This window comes from Heterodontus francisci, chromosome 4, assembly GCF_036365525.1.
Source record: "Heterodontus francisci isolate sHetFra1 chromosome 4, sHetFra1.hap1, whole genome shotgun sequence".
Classification (NCBI taxonomy): Eukaryota; Metazoa; Chordata; class Chondrichthyes; order Heterodontiformes; family Heterodontidae; genus Heterodontus; species Heterodontus francisci.
The window spans coordinates 96,163,885-96,190,301 of NC_090374.1; the positions used below are offsets into that span (position 1 = coordinate 96,163,885).

At 42.3% G+C, this 26,417-nt stretch overlaps 1 protein-coding gene across 2 annotated transcripts in view; it reads left to right on the top strand.

Moving 5' to 3' along the window:
* Window positions 1-26,417, top strand: part of hsd17b4 (hydroxysteroid (17-beta) dehydrogenase 4) — a 220,068-nt gene that overhangs the window by 10,248 nt on the left and 183,403 nt on the right. For both annotated transcript variants that reach the window (XM_068029896.1, XM_068029897.1), the window contains exons 4-6: window positions 10,524-10,583; window positions 22,715-22,736; window positions 26,083-26,129. In XM_068029896.1, the coding sequence (XP_067885997.1) occupies window positions 10,524-10,583; window positions 22,715-22,736; window positions 26,083-26,129 (129 nt within the window). The remainder of the gene's footprint in view (window positions 1-10,523; window positions 10,584-22,714; window positions 22,737-26,082; window positions 26,130-26,417) is intronic.

Here is a 26,417-nt window from a genome sequence, read left to right on the forward strand (position 1 = left end):
TGCACTTCCGGGGACCATATCCCTCTATTCCCATCCTATTCATGTATTTGTCAAGATGCCTCTTAAACGTCTCTATGGTACCTGCTTCCACCACCTCCCCCGGCAGCAAGTTCCAGGCACTCACCACCCACTGTGTAAAGACCTTGCCTCGCACGTCCCCTCTAAACTTTGCCCCTTTCACCTTAAACCTATGTCCCCTAGTAACTGATTCTTCCACCCTGGGAAAAAGCTTCTGACTATCCACTCTGCCCATGCCGCTTATAACTTTGTAAACCTCTGTCATGTCGCCCCTCCACCTCCGTCGTTCCAGTGAAAACAATCAGAGTTTATCCAACCTCTCCTCATAGCTAATGCCCTCCAGACCAGGCAGCATCCTGGTAAACCTCCTCTGTACCCTCTCCAAAGCATCCACGTCCTTCTGGTAGTGTGGCGACCAGAATTGCACGTAATATTCTAAGTGTGGCCTAACTAAGGTTCTGTACAGCTGCAGCATGACTTGCCAATTTCTATACTCTATGCCCCGACCGATGAAGGCAAGCATGCCGTATGCCTTTTTGACTATCTTTTCCACCTGCGTTGCCACTTTCAGTGACCTGTGGACCTGTACACCCAGATCTCTCTGCCTGTCAATACTCCTAAGGGTTCTGCCATTTACTGTATACTTCCCACCTGCATTAGACCTTCCAAAATGCATTACCTCACATTTGTCCGAATTAAACTCCATCTGCCATTTCTCCGCCCAAATCTCCAACCGATCTATATCCTGCTGTATTCTCTGACAATCCTCATCACTGTCCGCAACTCCACCAACCTTTGTGTCGTCCGCAAACTTACTAATCAGACCAGCTATATTTTCCTCCAAATCATTTATATATACTACAAACAGCAAAGGTCCCAGCACTGATCCCTGCGGAACGCCACTAGTCACATTCCTCCATTCAGAAAAGCACCCTTCCACTGCTACCCTCTGTCTTCTATGACCGAGCCAGTTCTGTATCCATCTTGCCAGCTCCCCTCTGATCCCATGTGACTTCACCTTTTGTATCAGTCTGCCATGTGGGACCTTGTCAAAGGCTTTACTGAAGTCCATATAGATAACATCCACTGCCCTTCCTTCATCAATCATCTTTGTCACTTACTCAAAAAACTCAATCAAATTAGTGAGACACTCCCTCCCCTTCACAAAACCATGCTGCCTCTCGCTAATAAGTCCATTTGTTTCCAAATGGGAGTAAATCCTGTCCCGAAGAATCCTCTCTAATAATTTCCCTACCACTGACGTAAGGCTCACCGGCCTATAATTTCCTGGATTATCCTTGCTACCCTTCTTAACCAAAGGAACAACATTGGCTATTCTCCAGTCCTCTGGGACCTCACCTGTAGCCCCAGCAATTTCTTCCCTTGTCTCCCTCAGTATTCTGGGGTCGATCCCATCAGGCCCTGGGGACTTATCTACCTTAATGCTTTGCAAGACACCCAACACCACCTCCTTTTTGATAATGAGATGACTGAGACTATCTACACTCCCTTCTCTAGGCTCATCATCCACCAATTCCTTCTCCTTGGTGAATACTGATGCAAAGTACTCATTTAGTATCTCGCCCATTTCCTCTGGCTCCACACGTAGATTCCCTTCTCTGTCCTTGAGTGGGCCAACCCTTTCCCTGGTTACCCTCTTGCTCTTGATATATGTATAAAAAGCCTTGAGATTTTCCTTAATCCTGTTTGCCAATGACTTCTCATAACCCTTTTTAGCCCTCCTGACTCCTTGCTTAAGTTCCTTCCTACTGTCTTTATATTCCTCAAGGGATTCGTCTGTTCCTAGCCTTCCAGCCCTTACGAATGCTTCCTTTTTCTTTTTGACGAGGCTCACAATATCCCACGTTATCCAAGGTTCCCGAAACTTGCCAAACTTATCCTTCTTCCTCACAGGAACATGCTGGTCCTGGATTCTAATCAACTGACGTTTGGAGGACTCCCACATGTCAGATGTTGATTTACCCTCAAACAGCCGTCCCCAATCTAAATTCTTCAGTACCTGCCTAATATTGTTATAATTAACCTTCCCCCAATTTAGCACCTTCACTCGAGGACTATTCTTATCCTTATCCACAAGTACCTTAAAACTTATGGAGTTATGGTCACTGTTCCCGAAATGCTCCCCTACTGAAACTTCGACCACTTGGCCGGTCTCATTCCCCAATACCAGGTCCATTACGGCCCCATCCCTAGTTGGACTATCTACATATTGTTTCAAGAAGCTCTCCTGGATGCTCCTTACAAATTCTGCCCCATCCAAGCCCCTAGCACTAAGTGAGTCCCAGTCAATATAGGGGAAGTTAAAATCACCACTACAACCCTGTTACCTTTACATCTTTCCAAAATCTGTCTACATATCTGCTCCCCTACCTCACGCTGGCTGTTGGGAGGTCTGTAGTAAACCTCCAACATCGTGACTGCACCCTTCCTATTCCTGCGCTCCACCCATATTGCGTCGCTGCATGACCCCTCCGAGGTGTCCTCCCGCAGTACAGCTGTGATATTCTCCTTAACCAGTAATGCAATTCCCCACCCCTTTTGCATCCCCCTCTATCCCGCCTGAAGCTTCTAAATCCTGGAACATTTAGCTGCCAATCTTGTCCTTCCCTCAACCAAGTCTCTGGAATAGCAACAACATCATAGTTCCAAGTACCAGTCCAAACTCTAAATTCATCTGCCTTACCTGTTCTACTTCTTGCATTGAAACAAATGCACTTCAGACCACCAGTCCCGCTGTTCTCTGCAACATCTCCCTGCCTGCTCTTCCTCTTAGTCTTACTGGCCTTATTTACTCGTTCTCCTTCATTTATTTCACTTGCTGTCCTACTGCTGTGGTTCCCACCCCCCTGCCACACTAGTTTAAAGCCTCCCGAGTGACGCTAGCAAACCTCGCAGCCAGGATATTTGTGCCCCTCCAGTTTAGATGCAACCCGTCCTTCTTGTACAGGTCCCACATGTCCCGGAAGAGATCCCAATGATCCAGATATCTGAAACGCTCCCTCCCACACCAGCTGTTCAGCCACGTGTTTAGCTGCACTATCTTCCTATTTCTAGCCTCACTGGTACGTGGCACAGGGAGTAATCCCGAGATTACAACCCTAGAGGTTCTGTCTTTTAACTTTCTACCTAACTCCCTAAACTCCCCCTGCAGGACCTCATCACTCTTCCTGCCTATGTCGTTGGTACCGATGTGTACCACAACCTCTGGCTGTTCACCCTCCCCCTTCAGAATGCCCCCTGTCCGTTCAAAGACATCCTTGACCCTGGCACCAGGGAGGCAACATACCATCCTGGAGTCTCTTTCACATCCACAGAAGCGCCTATCTGTGTCCCTGACTATAGAGTCCCCTATAACTATTGCTCTTCGCTTTGTCCCTCCTGAACAACAGTGCCAGCCGTGGTGCCACTACTCTGGCTGCTGCTGTTTTCCCCTGATAGGCCATTCCCCCCAACAGTATCCAAAACGATATACTTGTTAGAGAGGGGGATAGCCACGGGGGATTCCTGCACTGACTGCATGCCCCTTCTAGCGATCACCCATCTATCTGCCTGCACCTTGGGTGTAACCACGTCTCTAAAACTGCTGTCTATGACACTTTCTGCCACTTGCATGCTCCTAAGTGCATCCAGTTGCCGCTCCAACCGATTCATGCGGTCTGTGAGGAGCTGCAACTGGGTACACTTCCTGCAGATGTCGTCCTCTGGAACGCTGGAAGCGTCACGGACTTCCCACATCTCACAGGTGAAGCACTTCACCCCTCTAACTGTCATTTCTAGCACTAATTAATTAATTAATATAAAATAAATAAAAACTTATTAAATCCTTACTAAATTGTTATAATTAACTTTATGGTCCCTGGTGCTAGATTTCTACTATAAATATTAAATGCTAACTAAATACAGTAATCTCCTCCCTTTGGTTTAGTTGCTCTACTTATTAATTAGTTAATTAGTGTTTTAATCAATTTTTATCAGTTTTATTTTCAAATTCGGTACAGATTCCCTACCAGCCAATCAGGTCACAGCTTTCCTGTGACGTCACTTTTTCATTTTTTTTCCCCCACCCGAGGGAACTCCGCCCTCCGAGTCTGCTCCGAGAATCCCCGAGGTAAGTTTTTTATACTTACCGGTCTGGAACTCTGTCCTCCGAGTCTGCTCCGAGAATCCCCGAGGTAAGTTTTTTATACTTACCAGTCCGGAACTCCGCCCTCCGAGTCTGCTCCGAGAATCCCCGAGGTAAGTTTCATAACACAAAAGCAAAATACTACAGATGCTGGAAATCTGAAATAAAAACAGTAAATGCTGGAAATACACAGCAGGTCAGGCAGCATCTGTGGAGAGAGAAACAGTATTAACATATCAGGTTGATTTTTAAAATTTTTTTGAAGTTTGTCACCTGTGAATGTGTTTGTCCTGGCAAGCTTGGCTGGCAAGTGGACATATGCGATCTACCTGGGAGGGAGTTGGTAAGAGGGTGGAACTGTGGTGTCATCAAGTAGGAGGAAGAGCAGAGAGGACATGAGTATGAAGAATGATGTTGTGGGAAATAGGAGAGGGGTGCTGACATGAGACATTTTTTTTAAATTCCAGATATGATGGAATAGTTGTGTGGTCAGGTGGAGGAGTAATTTTTGCTCTGTGGTAGGGAAAGAGTTGTTAGCGACTTCAAGGGCCAGGTGATTTACATTAGCAGTTGTCAAGGAGGCTTGTGCTTGTTTTCCCTTCTGTGCCTCCAAGTAAGCTGTATCATAGAGAGAGAGTCATGGAGAGATGCAGCACTGAAACAGGCCCTTCGGCCCACTGAGTCTGTGCCGACCAACAACCACCCACTTATACTAATCCTACATTAATCCCATATTCCCTACCGCATCCCCACCATTCTCCTACCACCTACCTACACTACGGGCAATTTACAATGGGCAATTTACAATGATCAATTTACCTATCGACCTGCAAGTCTTTGGCTGTGGGAGGAAACAGGAGCACCCGGCGGAAACCCACACGGTCGTAGGGAGAACTTGCAAACTCCGCACAGGCAGTACCCTGAACCAAACCCGGGTCGCTGGAGCTGTGAGGCTGCAGTGCTAACCACTGCGCCACCCCTGTATCGTAAAAAGAGAATGACATGGCTCTAAATGGTGCGTACACCCAGTGATGTTATGGAAAATTTCTGTGCTGTGACATCTGAAATTCATTTGTATGTGAATTAGCACAGCTATTCCCCTTTGAATTGCAACCATTATACAGGACATTTGGGAGCAATATTATACAGTAGGGGAAGGATTGGTGTTCCATTTTCCTTTCTATAGCATGTTTGTCAGGCACTATTCAAGTGCTAAACTCATCCGACGACCAAGCAACACTTCCTCTCCCTTCCCAACCCAGCAGCCTTGTGAATCTTCCACCCCTGCTGCATATCAGACTTGATGCGTCTCTTTTCTGAGCAGCCTAATGGAGATTGGACCACCCCATTCTCAATTAGCAGCTTTCCGGCAAGTTGCTGCTTTGCCCTCCTCCACTCCTGCACGTACATAGCAACATCTTGGGTCGTGCATCGGGGTCAACTCGAGTGCAGAAGGGCACTTTTAAAGTGATAATGCCCCTAACTACTACTCCTTTGAACAAACTACTCAACCGCTTTACTCTCCCTTTTCCCTTGTTCAACTTTTTCCCCATCCTTGTTGATTTGTGACGATTTATAAATTTGTGGCTCTTCCTGTTAGGGAAAGGCCAATTTACTATGGTCAGTAAAAACAGCTGAAACAACTGGCTCAGCAGTAATTGACTGTGTAATGGCCACAGCTTAAAATGGTCTGTTCTTTTGCTGCAGCATCAGCTTCCTTCCTCTTTCTGGGTGCTCTGCTGCTTTTGGTCCTAGATTGCTCAGTGTGCCTCACTCCTTGCAATAAAAATAAATTCTTTGGGCCTTGCTTGTTGTCGACTTTGGAGAAGGAGAAAATATATGGGCGAGTGAGGGTCTGCTTCCCACTTACTGCTTCTCAATTAATTTACTTTTAAAACCAGCTCCTGTCTGCCCTGTTGCCTTCAGAGACTGTGGAATTACGGGGATGGGAAGAAGGAGGCATTGGTTTTTATTTTTAATGTGGGGCAGATTGAATGATAAACTCTTTTTAACTAATGAAGTTGGTAGCTAACAGTTTTTGGTATGTATATATGAAGTGTTACTCAAATTGTGACACAGGTTAAGGATAATGTATACAGGAAATGTATGACCTACATAGATTATTTTTAATGTAAATAGATATATGCATGTATTTGTGAAGAAAGGGGAAAAGTATTTATTCTTGTTCTAACATACGAACAAGGCGCAGGAGTCGGCCACTCGGCCCTTTTGAGCTTGCTTTGTCATTCAGTAAGTTCATGGCTGAACTGATTACTCCACTTTTCCACCTACCCCTGATAACCTTCCACCCCCTTGTTTATCAAGAATATATCTACCTCTGCTTTAAAAATATTTGAAGACTCTGCTTTCACTGCCTTTTGAGGAAGAGAATTCCAAAGACTCACGATCCTCTAAGAGAAAAAATTTCTTCTCTTCTCTGTCTTAAATGGGCAGCCCCTTATTTTTAAACAGTGACTCCTAGTTCTAGGTTCTCCTACAAGGGGAAACATCCTTTCCACATCCATCCTGTCAAGACCCCTCAGGATCTTATGTTTCAATCAAGTCGCCTCTTACTCTTCTAAATTCCAGCGGATGCAAACCTAGCCTGTCCAATCTTTCCTCATAAGATAGCCCGCCCATTCCAGGTTTTAGTCCAGTAAACCTTCTCTGTACTGCCTCCAGTGCATTTACATCCTTCCTTAAATAAGGAGACGAGTACTATGCATAGTACTCCAGTTGTGGTCTCAGCAATGTCCTGTATAGCTGAAGCATAACCTCTCTACTTTTGTATTCAATTCCCCTTGCGATAAACGATAACATTCTATTAGCTTTCCTAATTACGTGCTGTACCTGCATTCTAACCTTTTGTGATTCATGCACTAGGACACCCAGATCCCTCTGCATCTCAGAGCTCTGCAATCTCTCACCATTTAGATAATATGCTTTTTTATTCTTCCTGCCAAAGTGGACAATTTCCCACTTTCCCACATTATACTCCATTTGCCAGGTCTTTGCACACTCACTTAACCTATCTATATCTTTTTGTAGCCCCCTTATGTCCTCTTCACAAGTTACTTTCCTACCTATCTTTGTGTCATTAGCAAATTTAGCAACCATACCTTCGGTCCCTTCATCTAAGTCATTTATGTGAATTGTAAAAAGTTGAGGCCCCAGTACAGATCCCTGTGGCACACCATTCGTTACATCTTGCCAACCAGAAAATGACCCATTTATGCCTACTCTGTTTCCGGTTAACTAGTCAAACTTCTATCCATGCCAATATGTTACCCCCTACACCATGAGCTCTTATTTTCTGCAATAATCTTTTTCTGTGGCACCTTATTAAATGCCGCCTGGAAAATCTTTTTAATCCCAAGAAAGTAAATGCAAAGCTATGTATTATAAAAATTGAGTGAAATTTTGCACTTGCTTACAAAATTACAGATTACATGTATTCAGTCTGTTATGACCATTTGGCATTACAAAAAAAGGGTGACCTGGAGCAGCACAGGTCTAATGTTTCAAATTGAATTTCTTTGCAAATTTTTGTGTGTAGTATTTTGGGAGAAGATTGTGTTTCTAACTATATTATTGAAATACATTTTTGAGGTAGCTGAGTTGTGCTTTTGGGTGCCTGCAAAGATGATGAGAATGCTCGTCCATTGTCTTCAGCACTGAAAAGATGTGATTGGGCTGCCAATCCTTTGTGGCTGAAGCAGCATCACATGAGTACTTGATAAGGTCCTTCATGTGTACACCAGGAAGACAAGGGAGCTGCTGCAGCTGTCCTAAAACAGTATCAGTTTGAAAAGTTAAAGTAGAATACCAACAGTACAGCTGCTCTACTTCATGTGGAAATATTTAGCTTATTTGTTAAACTAGTCAATATTGACATACTATAGTCCAAGTCTGAAACAATTCTGGCTGTAACAAAATTAAGGTGGCAACTTTCATTTGAATGCAGAAATCTGTGCAACTCTCTTCATTATCCTTTTTCTGATTCTGCTTTATTCATCTGCTGTTCTCTGCAGATATATTTATTTCCCTTGATCCAACCATGACTTGCAGCTTATGTTGCAATTAAAAAAACTGTTAGATTTATATAATGGTATTTATATTAGTTGGTCTTCAGAGTAGAGACCAAGGGCAGGATTTTTATGCTGCCCTTGGAGGCAGGGTGCAAACAAAATGCCCCCTGCCTTTTTGTCTGGCTGGGAAGGCTAATTAATTTCGTTGAAGGCAGAGGGGTCCACTGCCATGGGGCGATGGCGCCAGGTAAAGCCTGGTGGCTAAATAGCAGGGTTGGGTGGGTCCCTCCTTTGGGGGCAACCCATTGCCCCCGGAGGGCCCTTCTTGGCAGTAATGGCCACCCTGCCGAGAAGATCCCCCCCCCTCACTAACACCCAGTGTCACTGGGGCCTGCCTGAATGGGCGCAGTGACCCTGAACCCATTTAGCTCTACTGGGGTCTTCTCCTCTGCAGTGCATCCTGCAGTACCAGCAGTGGCCACCGCTCCCGGTAGCGCTGCCGGCTTTCCGATTGCCTGGCAGCTTTAGAGGCGGGAGCTGATCCCTGAAAGGGACAGTGTTCATACGACAGGCAGTTAATTGCCTGCCCATCGTGAAATAGCAAAGGGGGTCCAATGGAGGACCGAGGCGGGGTCTCCTGCCAGAATAAAATACAGCCCCAAATGTAGTCATCAGGTGAAGCAGAGTTAGAGCCCAGGGAATAATCAGACTAGGGCATGCAGACATAATTCAGCCCACCATTGTAAAGTCATATATTCCTTCATTTTGTATTTCCACTATAAATTCTTATGTTCATTTTGATAACTGAGACTGCAAACATGCCACATCATAAATATATTCTCCTGCTAGTGGTGGCGCTGTAGTGATCCAAATGGGGTGGTGAAACGGTATAAAGTATTAAGTTTATGTAGACAGTTTCCGTTATAAATTTGGACTTATGAATTTATAATGGTAAAGCTGACAGGAAGTGCAGACAGAATACACAAGAGTGGTAGGTTTGGTGAATAGTGAGGATTGTAAAATACTTTAGCAAGGCACAGAGGTTTGTGGACGATGCATTTTATTGTAGGTAAGTGTGAAGTAATATGTTCTGGGAGAAAAAGCAGGGAATTGAAGCATTTATTTAACGGAAGGATGCTGAAGAGTATGCATGAATGACCTAGAGGCTCAAAAACAATTTCCTAAAATTGTGAATTCAAGCAGATAATTCTAATAGAATTTTTGGCTTTTGAATAAGAGCATAAGATACAAGAGGAAAGAAATAATAATGAATTTGTGCAAACGTTAGGGTATTGGTTAGAGTACTGTGTGTAGTTTTGGATGCTGCATTATAGCAAGGAAATAAAAGCCATAGTAAATGTCCAGCATATATTTACCATGATGCCATGGATATAATTATGAGGAGAGATTTGGGATGCTGGGACTATTTTCACTGGATTTGAGAAGACTGAGGACATATGAGGTTTTATAAAATTATGAAAACTTTTGATAGATGTAAGGGTAAAGAATGTTTCCTCTGGTTGAACTGTCAGTAACAAGGGGTAATTGATTTAAAATTATTACTATGAGTGAGGAGAGATCTTTGGAGAAATTGCTCCAGAGTGGTGTTGGGAGTATGGGATGCTTTGCTACAGCAAGTGGTTAGACAGAGACCATTGCTTCTTGTATGGAAAAGTTGATAAATATTTGAAGCAGAGGCAGATGCGGTGAAATGGGGTGGGAGCAAGCAGGTGGTGGGCATAGTTTAGGGTTGCTTGAGAAAAGAACCAACCAGATATGCTGACTGCTCAATGGTCTCCTCCTGAGTTGTAAACTTCTGTGGTAATGGATAAACCTGTCTTATAGTTTTTCACTGAGCTTCGCTCACCCCCAGATGTCAGTGCAGGACTGTAACTTCTGCTCCCTTCTGAGCTTTTGAGCATTAATAATTCAGCATAAACATTGTGTGCAAAGGTTTCTGTTCCTATTGTTTCTTGTACATTTAAAGGCATGTAGAGATGTAGAAAGTGCACTGAATGGGACCTGTAGGAAGTCCCTGGAATTGGTTTAAAAAAAAATGATTTTGTGCAGTTCAGTGTCGGGGAGTTCATCATTAAAAGATACATTTCTGCTGGTTTGATTAAATATTTTGATCAGTTAAACTCCAAATAAGAAAACTGTTAGCACATTTAATCAAAGATTGGTCAAATGAAGTTATTTGAATATTGAAATCATTTCAGCTCCAGTTTGTTTGAGTTAAGGATGCAATAGGAATTCTTTGAGTGTTATGAGTATCTCACATTGAGCAGTTTTTGATACTTAAAAATATATGTGGTTTTGCTGTGATTTTCCAGATTCTGTTGAAGAAGGGGAAAAGATTGTTCAGACTGCTTTGGATGCCTATGGAAGGATAGGTAAGTGGTGATATATTTAACACATACTAAAACATAATAGGGGACCTGTACAAATGGGCAGGCCTCACCTCAAAGTCTTGTGCCAATGTCCTTGGAGGGAGTTTACAGAGCGTTGTGGGGGCGTGTTTAAATTAATTTGGCATGGGGAGATGCACCAGGATGAAGCATTACAGAGGCGATAAAAGATGCACAGAGGAATGGGAGAGACACATAGCATTCAAGTAAAGTGTAGTTCAAAAATGGGAGGGATCAGACAGTGGGGAAATGTGAGGCAGACTGAGGTGGGGGGGGAATTAGAGTGCAAGCACACAGTGTGGTAATAAGGTGGTGAGCTGCAGATACAAAAGTACCATGTGGTATATTGTCAATAACGGAGACCGGACTGAAATAAGGGGAGGAATGGGCACTTAATAATCCTGACTACAATGTATTCGGGAAAGGTATAGAACTTTAGAGTATTGATAATAGGGGACTTTAGTTATCCTAATTCAGACTCAGAAAATAACTGTACAAAGGGCAAAGGAGGAGAGGAATTCCTGAAATGTGTGCAGGAGCACTTTCTTGATCAGTATGTTTCCAGCCCAATGAGTAAGGAAACCGTGCTGGATCTAGTTCTGGGGAATGAAGTGGGGGGAATGGAATATGTTTTAATGGGAGACCATTTGGAAAATAGTGATAATAGCATTACGTTTCGAGTAGTTATGGAAAAGGATAAGGAAAAAAGTGAAAATATTCAACTGGAGGAGGGATAACTTTGATGAGTTGAAGGGGGATCTGGCTGAGGTGCATTGTAATCAAAGATTGGCAGATAAAATAGTAATGGAAGGTTTTCAAAGAGGAGGATGGTACAGACTAGACAGATTGCTATGATGGGGAAAGGAAGGGTATCCAAAGCTAGAGCTTACTAGATGGTTAAAGATTTAGAGATTAATATGAGACAGAAACAAAAAGCTTATGTTAAATGTTAGGTTCATAATTCAGTAGAGAGCTCAGAAGATTATAGATGTTTGGGGGTACTGAGAAAGGAAATAAGAGTGACAAAGTGAATGTATGAGAATTGATTAGCGGGTGACAAGAGGGAATCCAAAAGTCTTTTATAAACAAATAGTAAAAGGGTAGTCAAAAGAAGGGTAGGGTTGATTAGGGACCAAAAGGACCATCGTTTAGGAACATGTGGAAGAAATATAATAGGCCGTTTGACCCAGCTCTACCATTTAATAAGATTGTGACTGATCATCTACCTCAACTCCACTTTCCTACCCTATCCCCCATATTCCTTAATTTCCTTAGTATCCAAACATCGATGACTGAGCATTCACAGTTCTCTGGTCTAGAGAATTCCAAAGATTCATAACCCTCTGAGTGAATAAGTTTCTCCTCATCTCAGTCCTAAATGGCCAACCTCTTATTCTGAGACACTGACCCCTAGTTCCAGACTTCCCAGCCAGGGGAATTATCCTCTCAGCATCAACTATGTCAGGCCCCTTAAGAATTTTCTGTGTTTCAATGAGATCACCTCATTCTTCTAAACTCTAGGGAATATAGGCCTGGTCTACTGAATTTCTCATAGGACAATCCCCTTCATCCCAGGAATCAGTCTCGTGAATCTTTGTACTCCCTTCCTTGGTCACAACAAGGCCGTATATAATTGCAATGAGACTTCATTACTATTGTACTCCAATCCCTTTGTAATAAAACCTAACGTGCCATTTGCTTTCCTAGTTGCTTGTTGTACCAGCATGTTAACTTTCTGTAACGTGCATACAAGGGCACACAGTTCCCTGGGAATACCAGAATTTCCCAGTCTTTCCCTTTTTAAAAACAAAATTGCTTTTCTGTTTCTGCTATCAAAGCAGATAACTTCACCTTTCTCCACATTATATTGCATCTGTTGAGTTCTTCTCCACTCTCAGAAACTGTCTATATCCCTTTGCAGCCTCCTTGTGTCTTCCTCACTGACAAAAGCTACGATTGAGGTGCTAAATAAATATTTTGCATTTGGCTTCACTGAAGAAGAGGGTACTGTCAATTCTCAGTAAAGGAGGAGGTAGTAGAGTAATTGGTTAGGCTAAAAATAGGTAAAGAGGAGGCAGTATTCAAAGTAGAAAATTCACTTGGTTCAGATGGATTGCATCTTCGGTTGCTGCAAGGGTGGAGCCTCTGGCACAATCTTTGAATTCTCCTTGCAGGTGGGAGTGGTGATAGAAGATGGAGAATTACAAATTTTACACTCTATTCAAGAAAGCAGAGAAGGCTAAATAAGCAATTACAGGCCAATCAGCCTAACATCAATGGTGGGGAAACTTTTAAAAATTAGTCTGGGACAAAATTAATTGGCACTTGGAAAAATATGTGTTAATATTTGAACGCCACCATGGATTTAGAGTCATAGTTTTACAGCACAGAAACAGGCCCTTCGGCCCAACATGCTTGCGCCGCCATCAAGCACCTGTCTTAACTAATCCTATTTCCCTGCGCTTGGCTCGTAGCCTTGTATGTTATGGCATTTCAATACTCATTTAAATACTTCTTGAAAGTCGTGAGTGTTTCTGCCTCTACCATCCCTTCAGGCAGTGTGTTCCAGATTCCAACCACCCTCTGGGTGAAAACATTCTTCCTCAGCTCCCCTCTAAACCTCCTGCCCCTTACCTTAAATCTATGCCCCCTAGTTATTGACCCCTTCGCTAAGGGAAAAAGTTTCTTCCTATCTATCCTATCAATGCCCCTCATAATTTTGTATACCTCAATCAGGTCCCCCCTCAGCCTTCTCTGCTCCAAGGAAAATAACCCAGTCTGTCTTCATAACTGAAATGCTCCAGCCCAGGCAACATCCTGGTGAACCTCCTCTGCATCCTCTTCAGTGCAATCACATCCTTCCTATAGTGTGGTGCCCAGAACTGTACACAGTACTCTAGCTGTGGTCTAACCAGCGTTTTATACAACTCCATCATAACCTCCCTGCTCTTATATTCTATGTCTCTGCTAATAAAGGCAGTATCCCGTATGCCTTCCTAACCGCCTTATCTACCTGTGCTGCTGCCTTCAGTGATCTATGGACAAGCACCCCAAGGTCCCTCTGACCCTCTGTACTCCCTAGGGTCTGACCATCCATTGTATATTCCATTGCCTTGTTAGACCTCTCAAAGTGCATCACCTTACACTTCTCAGGATTAAACTCCATTTGCCACTGTTCCGCCCATCTTACCAGCCCATCTATATCGTCTTGTAGTCTAAGGCTTTTCTCCTCACTATTTACTACACCACCGATTTTCGTGTCATCTGTGAACTTACTGATCATGCCTCCTATTTTCACGTCTAAATTATTAATGTACACTACAAACAGTAAGGGTCCCAGCGGTATCCTACTGGTCATAGGCCTCCATTCACAAAAACAACGCTCTACCATCACCCTCTGCCTGCTTCCACTGAACCAATTTTGAATCCAATTTGCCAAATTACCCTGGATCCTATGGGCTTTTACTTTCTGAATCAATCTCCCATGCGGGACCTTATCAAAAGCCTTACTGAAGTCCATGTAGACTACATCAACTGCTTTACCCTCATCTACACCTCTAGTCACCTCCTCGAAAAATTCAATCAAATTTGTTAGACACGATCTCCCCCTGTGCTGGGGTGGCGCAGTGGTTAGCACTGCAGCCTCACAGCTCCAGCGACCCGGGTTCAATTCTGGGTACTGCCTGTGTGGAGTTTGTAAGTTCTCCCTGTGTCTGCGTGGGTTTCCTCCGGTCCTCCGGTTTCCTCCCACATGCCAAAGACTTGCAGGTTGATAGGTAAATTGGCCATTATAAATTGCCCCTAGTATAGGTAGGTGGTAGGGAAATATAGGGACAGGTGCAGATGTGGTAGGAATATGGAATTAGTGTAGGATTAGTATAAATGGGTGGTTGATGGTCAGCACAGACTCGGTGGGCCGAAGGACCTGTTTCAGTGCTGTATCTCTAAATAAATAAATAAATAAGCCGTGCTGACTATCCCTAATTTAATCCCTGCCTCTCCAAGTGGAGATTAATCCTGTCCCTCAGAATTTTTTCCAATAATTTTCCTACCACTGATGTTAGACTCACCGGCCTGTAATTACCTGGTTTATCCCTGCTACCCTTCTTGAATAATGGTACCACATTTGCTGTCCTCCAATCCTCTGGTACCTCTCCTGTGGCCCGAGAGGATCTGAAAATTTGTGAAAGGCAAATAGTGTTTGACTAATTTGAGTGAATTTTTCGACGTAATGGTGAGGTTTGGTGAAGGTTTTGTGGTTGATATGTATATGGACTTTCAAAAGGTGTTTGATGAAGTATCACCTATTGGACTTGTTAGCAAAATTGAAGTCCATGGGAATAAAGGAACTGTGGCAGTGTGGTAGGAAATTGACTGAGACAGAAAACAGAGTCATACTGAAGTTATTTTTCAGAATGGAGGGAAGTGTGCAGCAATATCCCCCATGGTTCGGTGTTGGGACCACTGCTGCTTTTGATATATAAAGATCTTGACTTGGGTATGCAGGCATATTTCAAAGTTTGCAGCTGAGACAAAACACTGAAGGGGTTAGTCACAGTCTTTACGAAGAAGTATGCAGAAAAATGACAGATGAAATTTAATGTAGAGAAGTGCGAAGTGATTCATTTTGGTAGTAAGAATACAGAGTGACAATATAAACTACGTGGTACAATTTTAAAGGGGATGCAGGACCAGAGAGAGCTAGGGGTGTATGTGCACAAGTATTTGAAGGTGGCAGAACAAGTTGAAAAGCCTGTTTTAAATCGGTGTCAATGGGATTCCTGGCTTTATGAATAGAGTATAAAAGCAAAGAAGTTATGCTAAACCTTTATATAATACTGGTTAGGTCCCAGGTGGAGTATTGTGGCTAATTCTGGACTCACATTCTAGGAAGGGTATCAAGGGTACAGAGAAGATTTACCAGAATGGTACTGGGGATAAAAGATGCGAGTTACTTAGAGTGACTTCGAGAAACTGGATTGATCATCTTAGAACAGAGAATATCAAGGAGAGATTTGATAGAGGTATTCAAAATCATGAAGGGTTTTGATAGAGTAAATAAGGAAAAAGGAAAAATTTGCTGTCTTGTGGGGAAAGAGTAGGAGAGTGAGACTATTGGGATGGCTCTTTCAAAGAGCTGGCATAGGGAGAATGGGCCCAATTGTCACCACCTGTACTGTACGATTCTATGAAAGGAACAGTTTTATTGACCATTTGAATTTATTGGTCACAAATGTCTTCTCAGGACAGAAGTATTTTAGAAAACCTTTTTGTTCAAATTTGCTGTCTTTAAGTACAGTGATGAAAACCACACCTGCCAAGAATGAGGCATATTAATTTTGTCATATGGAACATTAATTTTCAAACTCTTACTAGACTGAAGTATGGCTGTACCTGCATTTTAAAAGGACAATGGCTGGAAGCATATGCATTTTAAGAGACGTTCCTGGAGAAGGCAATGGAACTGCTCCCTGATTCAATTAACACAAATGGATTTTGATCACCAGACATTGAATGTGTAAAAAGCCAGCGTTTCATTCTCTTTCCCTCCCCCTACCCTCCCACTGAGGGTGTCTGCTAAGATGGACAATCCACAAACTGCAGGAGCGGTTGTCCCAAATAAAGGGTTAGTCACATGTCTAACCTGCTGGCCAACTTGGGGTTTTAAATTGTGCTCACAGAACAGTTTGAGTCAGATTGCAATTTGAAGACAAAAGAGAAGGAAGGCCTCTCTCTCTCTCTCTCTCTCTCCCTCTCACGCAAAGACAGGGACCTATGGAAGGAACTAAGAAGACAGAAAAGTATCAAAACAAGTTTGAAAGAGTGCACTGGGCCCCAATGAGACGGCAAGATTTAACTGCAACTAAAGACTTTACATTGAACTCAAAAGATAGTAAATGAACTCCAGCTATTTCTTCAGGCCTTTTCCCTCAATTCTTTCTCCTTTTCTGTCTCCATATGCATGTGTGTTTATCGCGTATGTATGCTAGCATGGTTGCGTTGCGTATTTTCAGTAGTTTTAACCAAATTAGAGTTTTAAGATTAATAAACTTACACCTTTCTTGTTTAAATCTACGAAAGCCTGTCTGGTTGATTTCTTTGCCGTTATAATTGGAGAGCAGTGAACAAGGATCCACTGAGGGGAAGCTAGAAACATGGTGTTTTAAAAAAAAAAATTAAACCCTGTTGCAGTCAAACCAGAAAATGGCTGAGAGGGAACCCCTAGACCACTTTCTCACCTGGTCGTAGCAATACTTAAATAAGGAATACCTTTTTAATTTGTGATTAAAATTATTAGATTATATTGCATTCAGATAGGTGTGCTGTATTGCACTGTACCACATTTTGACAGCTGTGGATGTAATTTTTATGAACATTCAAATTTTCTTGGGTGAAAAATAACTTCTGTTGTGTAAAGAATGTTTTTGAATATATTTTTGTATAAAGTTGGTATTTTTTTTAAGTGCTAAGACAAGATTTTTTAAATTCATTCATGGGATGTGAGCGTTGCTGGCAAGGCCATCATTTATTGGCCATCCATAATTATCCTTGAGAAGTTGGTGGCGAGCTGCCTTAAACTGCTGCAGTTCTTGTAATGTCGACACACCCACAGTGCTGTTCGGGAGGGAGTTCCAGGATTTTGACCCAGCGACAATGAAGGAATGGCAATATATTTCCAAGTTGATCGCAACGTTGGTGGCAATAGTCCTTTATACTGAAAGATTGTTTTTTTCGGGAAAGTATCAATCTTGATGAATGTGCTGCTGGCTATTGAGGCCAATCCTAGAGATGAAAGCATTGCTACACACTTCATTGATCAATCATTCAGAAGTTCAAAGGCTTCTACTTTTCATGTTTCTGCTATTGTCTCAGGATAATACTCTGTTCATACTGCCTGATATTATTGTGAATCGCAGTTTACCCGCTCTTGATCAGCCGTGGAATTTTTTTTTCAGCTGTTGTCATTCATTTTGCATAACCTGTGGTTGTGCTTGGGCAAGTTCTTTTTCATTTATCATCCTGTTTCTGTATGCCTGTTGTTACGACCGAGGCGGGAGGAGTGCACTGTTAATTCAATCCCACTTCTCCACAGGTCCCAACATGTTTTTAAATTTTTCCCACTTACTGAAACAGTCAATCATGAACACTATTTTCCCTGAAATAGAACACTCTAACCAGGTTTCTTTACTGAACAACAAAATTAATAGTTTACTGTAAAACAAGTCTTAAATAGTAATGAAGTAAAACAATATCACACAGATCAAATTTAAAAAAAATCCAACATTAAATTTTAAAAGTCCCCTTTCTACCGTAACCAAATTTTAAAGTCCCTTTTTACCTTGGTCCCTTCACACTCATTCACACGCACGCGCGCACACATATATTGGTTAACTGAAAAAAGATTAAAATGGATTTTTAGATCAGAGCTCTGTTACAGACGAAAAGCTTTTGGGTTAACTACTTGCTTGTTTTTGAAGGGAACAGTAGATGAGATATGTTGTTCCAAACTGGCATATAGTCTAACCTCTGAGCACATGGAGACAGGTGACTGAAATCTTTAGAACAGTTCTTTTCAGGCGGCATTGAGAATTTTTAGCAGGCTTTCTTGAAATACAGGAAACAAGACGAATCGACACAGTGGACATCGTAGGGTCTTTTCTTGGGAGTTTCTAGAAAGCGAGCTTTATCTCCTTCCAGAAGGTAAAACACTGACTGACAACCAAAGAGCTTGTCAGTTTTTCTGCCCTTCCAGGTGCTCTCTGTTGCTACTGGGCTTGTCCAATCAAAGGAGCGTTTGTTACTTTACTGTTCCTGTTACCAGGGTTTCCGCTCCATCTCCAACCCGAGCCATGTGACAACCAGCAACACTGTTGCCAATCCGGCTCCCTCCGTGCCCTCTTGATGGCTTCCTTTTTTTTAAAAAAACTGGTCCACTATTTATTCAACTTGAGCATAAATTCCTTTAAAAAAAATATTTTTTAACGAAAAACAGAATCGCTTTCATAACACTGTTCCAATTCCTTGTACAATAGGCTTTTTGATATCCTGATATATTGCATATAAACAAATGAGACTTGATTTGCCTCTATTTTTATAAGTATGGCCTTCATCTGATTGTCTTGGTGTGCTTGAGAATTTCACAACTGGTAATTTTGTTCTGAGCATGATGGACTCTGATGTTAGAGGTGGAACTTGTTGAACCGCTAGGTGGTCACATGTCTGGGCTAGCATGTATTTAAAAGTGTGGTAATGATACCTGGCTCTCTGCTGTCTGTGGGCTTGATAATGCTGGTCTCAGACCTGCTTTTTCAGGCCTCTGATCTCTTTTCTGATAGAATAATTCAGAATTTATTATTGTCATTTGATAACACATAGATAAATGAACCACTTGAAAGTTTAGTTGCGTTTTTACTTAATGGCAAGGGACAAGGAATTGAAGAAGCAAATTGATTTGGGTATTCAAGTACACATCACTTAAAGCTAATGTACAGGTACAAAAAGTAATCAAGAAGGTTAATGGGATTTTGGTCTTTTTTTCAAGGGGTTTGGAAAACAAAGGGGTGCAAGTAATTAGTTCCTATGTACAGAGCCCTGGTCAGACCCCAACTGGAGTTCTATCAGTTTTGGGCACCACTTGTCTGGATGGATATATTGGCCTTGGAGAGTATGGGACAGATTCACCAGAACACATTAAATTATTTGGGCAGGTTGCATAAACTTAGTTTGTATTCCTGAGTTTAGAAGGTTGAACAATAATTGAGGCGTTTAAATTGATAAAACAATTTGATAGAGTTGACACACAGAAACTATTTCCTGGTGAGGAAAATCCAGAACTGGGGGCATAATCTTAAAAGGCCATTTAAGAGTGAAAATCACGAAACAAAGGTGAGTGGAAATACAGAATTATGTGCTCAAAAGGTTGTGGATGCTGTTTGTTGAAATTTTCAAGACTGAGATTGACAGAATTTTATTAGATATATGGATCAAAGTTAAATGTTGAGGTACAGATCAGACGTGATCTAATTGAATCGCAGAACAGACAGAAGAGGTTGAATGAGCTGATCCTGTTATGTATTTCAGTATTGTCAGTGGTAGTGGTTGATTTGTAGCTCTTTCCTGAGGCTTTCTTGTGCCTGATCTCATGCATACACATATCACCTAACTCTACCTTTCCATCACTTCTCTTGACCCCATGATTTCCTCCATACTGTCAGCCTGCCTTTTTGACATCAAGTCATAGATGAGCCACAGTTTCTTCCAACTTGAAGGGCAAAGTCATCGTTTTTGGTTCCTACCAAAAGGTCGTGTCCCTTTCCGCTCATTCCATCTCCCTTCCTTGCCCCCTTTTGCAGATTGTGAAACTTTGGTGTCTTTTTGACCCTGAGCTAAGATGTAAACCCCACATTATTTTTTATTTGTAAAGGGGATGTGGGCATTGCTGGCAAGGCCAGCATTTATTGTCTTGGAGTAGGTGGTGGTGAGCTGCCTGCCACCTTGAACTGTTGCAGTCCATGTGGTGTAGGTACACCCACATTGCTATTGGTGAGGGAGTTCCAGGATTTTAACCGAGAAACAATGAAGGAAAAGCAATCTATTTCCAAGTTAGGATGGTGTGTGACTTGGAGGGTAACTTGCAGGTGCTGGTGGTCCTGTGTATCTGCTGCCCTTGTTCTTCTAGGTGGTAGAGGTCGAGGTGTGGAAGGTGCTTTCGAAGGGGTCTTGGTGAGTTGCTGCAGTTCATCTTGGTGATAGCAGTGTCTAGCATCTACATGTGCTGGTGGTGGAGGGAGTGAATGCTTAAGGTAGTGGATTCAGGTACCAATCAAGCGGGCTGCTTTTTCCTGGATGGTGTCGAGCTTGTTAAGTGTTGTTGGAGCTGCACTCATTCAGCTAAATGGGGAGTTTTCAATCACACTCCTGACTTGTGCCTTGTAGTTGGACAGGCTTTGGGGTATTGAAGTGCGTTATTTGCTGCAGAATTCCCAGCCTTTGACCTGCTTTTGTAGACACAGTATTTATATGGTTGGTCCTGTTAAGTTTCTGGTCAGTGGTGAGCCCTAGGATGTTGATGGTGGTGGAATTCAGCAATGCCATTGAATGCCAAGGGGAGATGGTTAGATTCTCTCCTGTTGGAGATGGTCATTGCTTGGCACTTGTGTGGTGCAAATGGTTGTCCAGGTCTTGCATGCGAGCACAGATTACTTCAGTATCTGAGGCGTTGTGAATGAAACTAAGCACTTCAGTCAAAGCGGACATCCCCACCTCTGACCTTTACTAGATGCAGGAAGGATGTTCCCGATGGTGGGGGAGTCCAGGACCAGGGGTCACAGTCTAGGAAAGAGGTAAGCCATTTAGGACTGAGATGAGGCGAGATTTCTTCACCCAGAGAGTGATGAACCTGTGGAATTCTCTACCACGGAAAGCAGTTGAGGTCAAATCATTAAATATATTCAAGAAAGAGTTGCATATAGTTCTTGGGGCTAATTGGATCAAGGGATACTGGGAGAAAGTGGGAACAGGCTACTGAGTTTAGATGATCAGCCATGATTGTATTGAAAGGCAGAGCAGGCTTCAAGGGCCGAATGGCCTACTCCTATTTTTCTATGTTTCTATGTTGGAGGGAAGGTCATGGATGAAGCAGCTGAACATGGTTGGGCCTTGGACACTGCTCTAAGGAGCTTTTGCATCGATGTCCTGGGGCTGAGATGATTGGCCTCCAACAACTGCACCCATCTTCCTTTGTGCTAGGTATTACTCTAGCCAGTGGGGAGTTTTCCTCGATTCTCATTTTGCTAGGGCTCCTTGATGTCGCACTAAGTCAAATACTGCCTTGATGTCAAGGGCAGTCACGCTCTCCTCACCTCTGGAAATCAGCCCTTCTATTCACATTTCGATCAAGGTTGTAATGAAGTCTGGAGCCGAGTGGCACTGTTGGAACTCAAACTGAGCATCGGGGAGCAGATTATTGCTGTGTAAGTGCTGCTCGATAGCACTATCAATGATGCCTTCCATCACTTTTCTGTTGATTGAGAGTATATTGGGCAGTAATTGGCCAGATTTGGTTTATCCTGCCTTTTGTGGACAGGACATACCTGGGCAGTTTTGCACATTGTCATCAAGACTGCCTGTTTCTAATTGCGCATTTATTGTCTTTGCCCTACCTCAGCCAATCCATCATTGAAACTCTTATCCAAGCTTTTATCACCTCTAGTCTTGTTTCGGCCAATGCACTAATTTCTGACCACCTGTACACTACTATCCACAATCTTCAACGTGCCCAAAATGAAAATGCCTTTAACCTGTTTTACATTAAGTGCTGCTCACCTGTCACCCGCTTTGTATTAAATTTAATCCTTCTCAAATCCTCCATGACCTTGTTCCATGCTATCTGTGCAATCATCTTCTGCCTTATAACTTTCCTCTTCACACTGCCTCTTTTTCTTCCCTAAATTTCAGCAGTAGATAATTAATATGTAAACATTAACTGGATTTCTTTTCTCTGCATTCTGTATTTTGGCATTATCTGGAAGAAGTAAATCAAATGGCATTTCACTTGCAGTAAACAGATCCTACTGGTACACAGTGAAAAACTGTGAGCAACTGCCTGTTTGGAGTGTGGCATCTCCTTGAAGTTGAGTGAAAGCTTTGTCAAAATGTTAACATCAAACCCAGGCTTTTGAGAGATGCTTGTGACCTTCATGTAAAAGCAATAGTGAACTGCTAAAACCCACAAAAGTTTAATCATGTTAATGTGAGATATGTAGTTTTTCATATGTCTTGAGTTTAAAACCTTATTTTGGACATTAGAAATTCCAGTTGCTGAGGGAAAATGGTGGAAAAAAGGATCTAGAATTTTTTTGTTGATTTTTGGACGCTCTAAAAGGTAGCCAAGCAGTCCAATCAAATTGCACAATTTTCCAAATCTGCATGTCGTGGGATATTATTGAGACAAGGATTTAGGGCTGTGTCCTTGTTACTTCATTTTGAAATAATTTTATAAAAAATTCAGAAGTATTAATATAAAGTTCAGGTATTGATTATTATTTACTTTTACAAATAGCCTCCCACGTTATTGTGGTCAACCGTTTTAAACCAGACTGTTTTCTTTCTTTCAGATATTGTTGTTAACAATGCTGGGTGAGTACAATATTTATTCAATCTCCTTTAAAAGATATTTAATACCTTTTAAATATTTAATACCTCATTCTTTAAGAGACTATAGGGGTTATTTTGGGGAAAGGATGAAAACAGGCATTAAGTGGCCGTTGTGCTAATAAGACACGCCTTTTTGAAAGTCTGCTTTTAGCAGACAATTTTGGTTCTAATTGCTGATTGCCATATTTTGAACTGATCTGGAGGTGCTAATGCAGACACTGACAGGTTTGGCACTTGAGTGCTGATTGGACATGTCTTTTGTGAAGCATATATGGGGTGTACACACCCACTTCCATTGAAGGTATGGAGTGCGCTGCCTGACACATACTGGCACGTTTCAGAATAACTCAAAAGATTGGTTGAGAATGCGTACGAGTTCTTAGTTGTGGCACTGGAGGTCCTAATGAAGCAGGTACAGCTGATGAGAGATATCCTGTACATACCGACCTATACCCCTTTCTTGCAGCAGCTGGCGCACTCTACCTGACCTCATGTCCTCTTCCCATTCCTTCTGCTGACCAAGAGGGACCGCTAGCAAAATGAAGGCCAAGCACTCCATTTCTCCTGGTGACTCCTATAGAGTAGCACAGTCTTTACTCTTTTTAGGTGAAGTTCTCAGAGAACTTAGAACTATACAACTATAGAACCATAGAAAAATTATGGCACTGAAGGAGGCCGTTCAGCCCATTGTGTCTGTGCCGGCCGAAAAAACTAGTCGTCCAATCTAATCCCACCTTCCAGCACCTAGTCCATAGCCTTGAAGGTTACAGCACTTCAGGTGCATGTCCAGGTACCTTTTAAAAGAGTTGAGGGTTTCTGCCTCCACCACCATTCCTGGCAGTGAACTTCAGATACCGACCACCCTCTGGGTGAAAAAGTTTTTCCTCATGTTCCCTCTAATCCTTCTACCAATCACCTTAAATCTGTGCCCTCTGGTAATTGACCTCTCTGCTAGGGGCAACAGGCCCTTCCTGTCTACTCTGTCAAGGCCCTCATAATTTTGTACACCTCTGTTAAGTCACCCTCAGCCTCTTCTGTTCTAAAGGAAACAACCTTAGCCGATCCAATCTTTCCTCATAGCTACAACTTTCAAGCCCTGGCAACATTCTTGTAAATCTCCCCTGTACTCTCTCCAGAGTAATTATGTTCTTCCTGTAATGTGGTGACCAGAACTGTATGCAGTACTCCAGCTGTGGCTGGAATATTGATATCATTCTGGAATCTATGGCTATCCTCCTCACTATCAGCTACTAGCGGCCAATTTTTGTGTCATCAGCAAATTTCCCGATCATGCCTCCCACATTTAAGTCCAAATCATTAATATATACCACAAACAGCAAGGGACCCAACACTGAGCCCTGTGGAACACCATTGGAAACCACTTTCCATTCGCAAAAACATCTGTCGGCTCCATCCCTTTGTTTCCTGTCACTGAGCCAATTTTGGATCCAACCTGCCACATTCCCCTTTATCCCATGGACTTTAATTTATGTAACCAGTCTGCCATGCGGGACCTTGTCAAATGCCTTACTAAAATCCAAGTAGACCATATCCACTGCACTACCCTCATCAATCCTCCTTGTTAATTTCTCAAAAAATTCAAACATGTTAGTAAGACATGACCTTCCCTTAATAAATCCATGCTGACTATCCCTGATTAATCCATGCCTTTCTAAGTGACTGTTTATCCTTTCTCTCAGAATTAATTCTAATAATTTACCCACCACCAAGGTCAGACTGACTGGCCTATAATTATTTGGCCTATCCCTTGCGCCCTTTTTAAACAATGGAACAACACTCTCAGACCTCCAATCCTCTGGCACCTCACCCGTTTCCAGTGAGGATTTGAAGGTGATCCTCAGCGCATCCGCTACTTCCTCCCTGGTTTCCTTTAACAAAGTGGGATGCAATCCATTTGGCCCTGGCGATTTATCCACTTTCAAGGATGTCAGACCCTCTAGTACTTCCTCTCTCATTATGCTTATCGTATCTAATATTACACACTTCTCTTTTACTACAGTGTGTGCATGATCCCTCTCCTTTGTGAAGACGGAGACAAAAAACTCATTCAGAACCCTGCACATCTTCTGCATCCATGCATAAGTTCCCTTGTACATCTCTGATAGGCCCTACCCTTTCCTTAGTTATCCTCTTGCTCTTAATGTACTGATAAACATCTTTGGGTTTTCCTTGACTTTACCTGCCAATAATTTTTCATTTCCTCTCTTTGCTTTTCTAATTTCCTTTTTTACTTCACCCCTGCACTTGCTATACTTGTCTAGACTTTGTAAAGTATTTTTGTGATCGTCGTAAGCTTTCTTTTTCTGCTTTAACTTACCCTGTAATCTTCTAGATAACGAGGGGGCTCTAGATTTGACCATACCACCCTTTATCTTTGCGGGGACATGCCTGCACTGCCTGTGGAATCTCGCTTTTGAATGCCTCCCACTGATTTGCCACTGATTTTCCTTCAAGTAGCTGTATCCAGTTCACCTCTCAGTTTTGTAAAATTTGCCTTTTCCCAATTTAAAACTTCTACTCCTATTTTGTCTGTCCTTTTCCATGATTATGCTGGAACTAACTGTATTATGGTCACTAGCTCCAAAATGTTCACCCACTGCTACTTCACCCCACCTTCATGACCGAAGACTAAATCTAAAATTGTGCCCCCTCTCATTGGGCTTGTTACGTGCTGACTACAAAAGTTATCTTGAATGCAGTTCAAGATTTTATGCCCTCTGTGCCCTTCGCACTGTTTAAATAATGTAATAAATGTTGCTGGAATGTTGATAATGTCTTGTCAAGTGTTCGAGAGGTGTCTCGATGTGTTTCAGACGTCCTCTTCAACTCCAACAGTAAGTGAATAATAGAAGGTGATATACCTTTCAGTAGCATTTGAAAACTAGTCATTGCAATCAGTTGTTGTTGGGGAGGGAGCATTAGGTTAAGAGCTAGCCACCAAAATGTTGTGCAGTCTCCTTTAATGAGCATTAGCAGGCAGTTTAAGTGGCACTCAGCTGCTCAGTAATCCACTGTACGGTTGTTCTGAGCGCAAGCTTCAACTTCTTTACCAAGATTGCGTCTTGCGCTAAATGCTGGTGCATCCTGGTTACCTCGGAGACTCTTTAGTGCCTGAAGCATCTGGGGTGGGGGGGGGGGGGTGTGGTAAATCGCCCCTACTTCGTTTTCTTCAGCATCTTTAATATGTCAGTAAATTGTATCAAGTTAATATTTTTGCAGATAGTTGGTGACTGCTTTGCAATATTTGCCATCATTCACATATGAGCGTGTATCATAGCTTTTAGTACAATTATCTTGATCTTTTCAGGATTTTAAGAGATCGATCCTTTGCAAGAACAAGTGATTTGGATTGGGGTGAGCACCTGCAGAGCTGAGAGCTGCATTTTGAGTTAAATGTTTAATTACATATGCTCTGTATCAGCACAATTATTCAGTTAGATTGATTGAGAATGTAGCTTGTTACATAGCCTTGCTATTATTATGTGGATCATTTGATATTGTGGGTTCTCTATATGAATGATTCACCTCTCACTACATGTTAAATAGATCATACTTTATTAGAGATTTATATGAAATTGAAATAATTATTGTAATTTAAGCATATGTGATGTGTATTGTTATACTAATGTCAGACCCACCTCC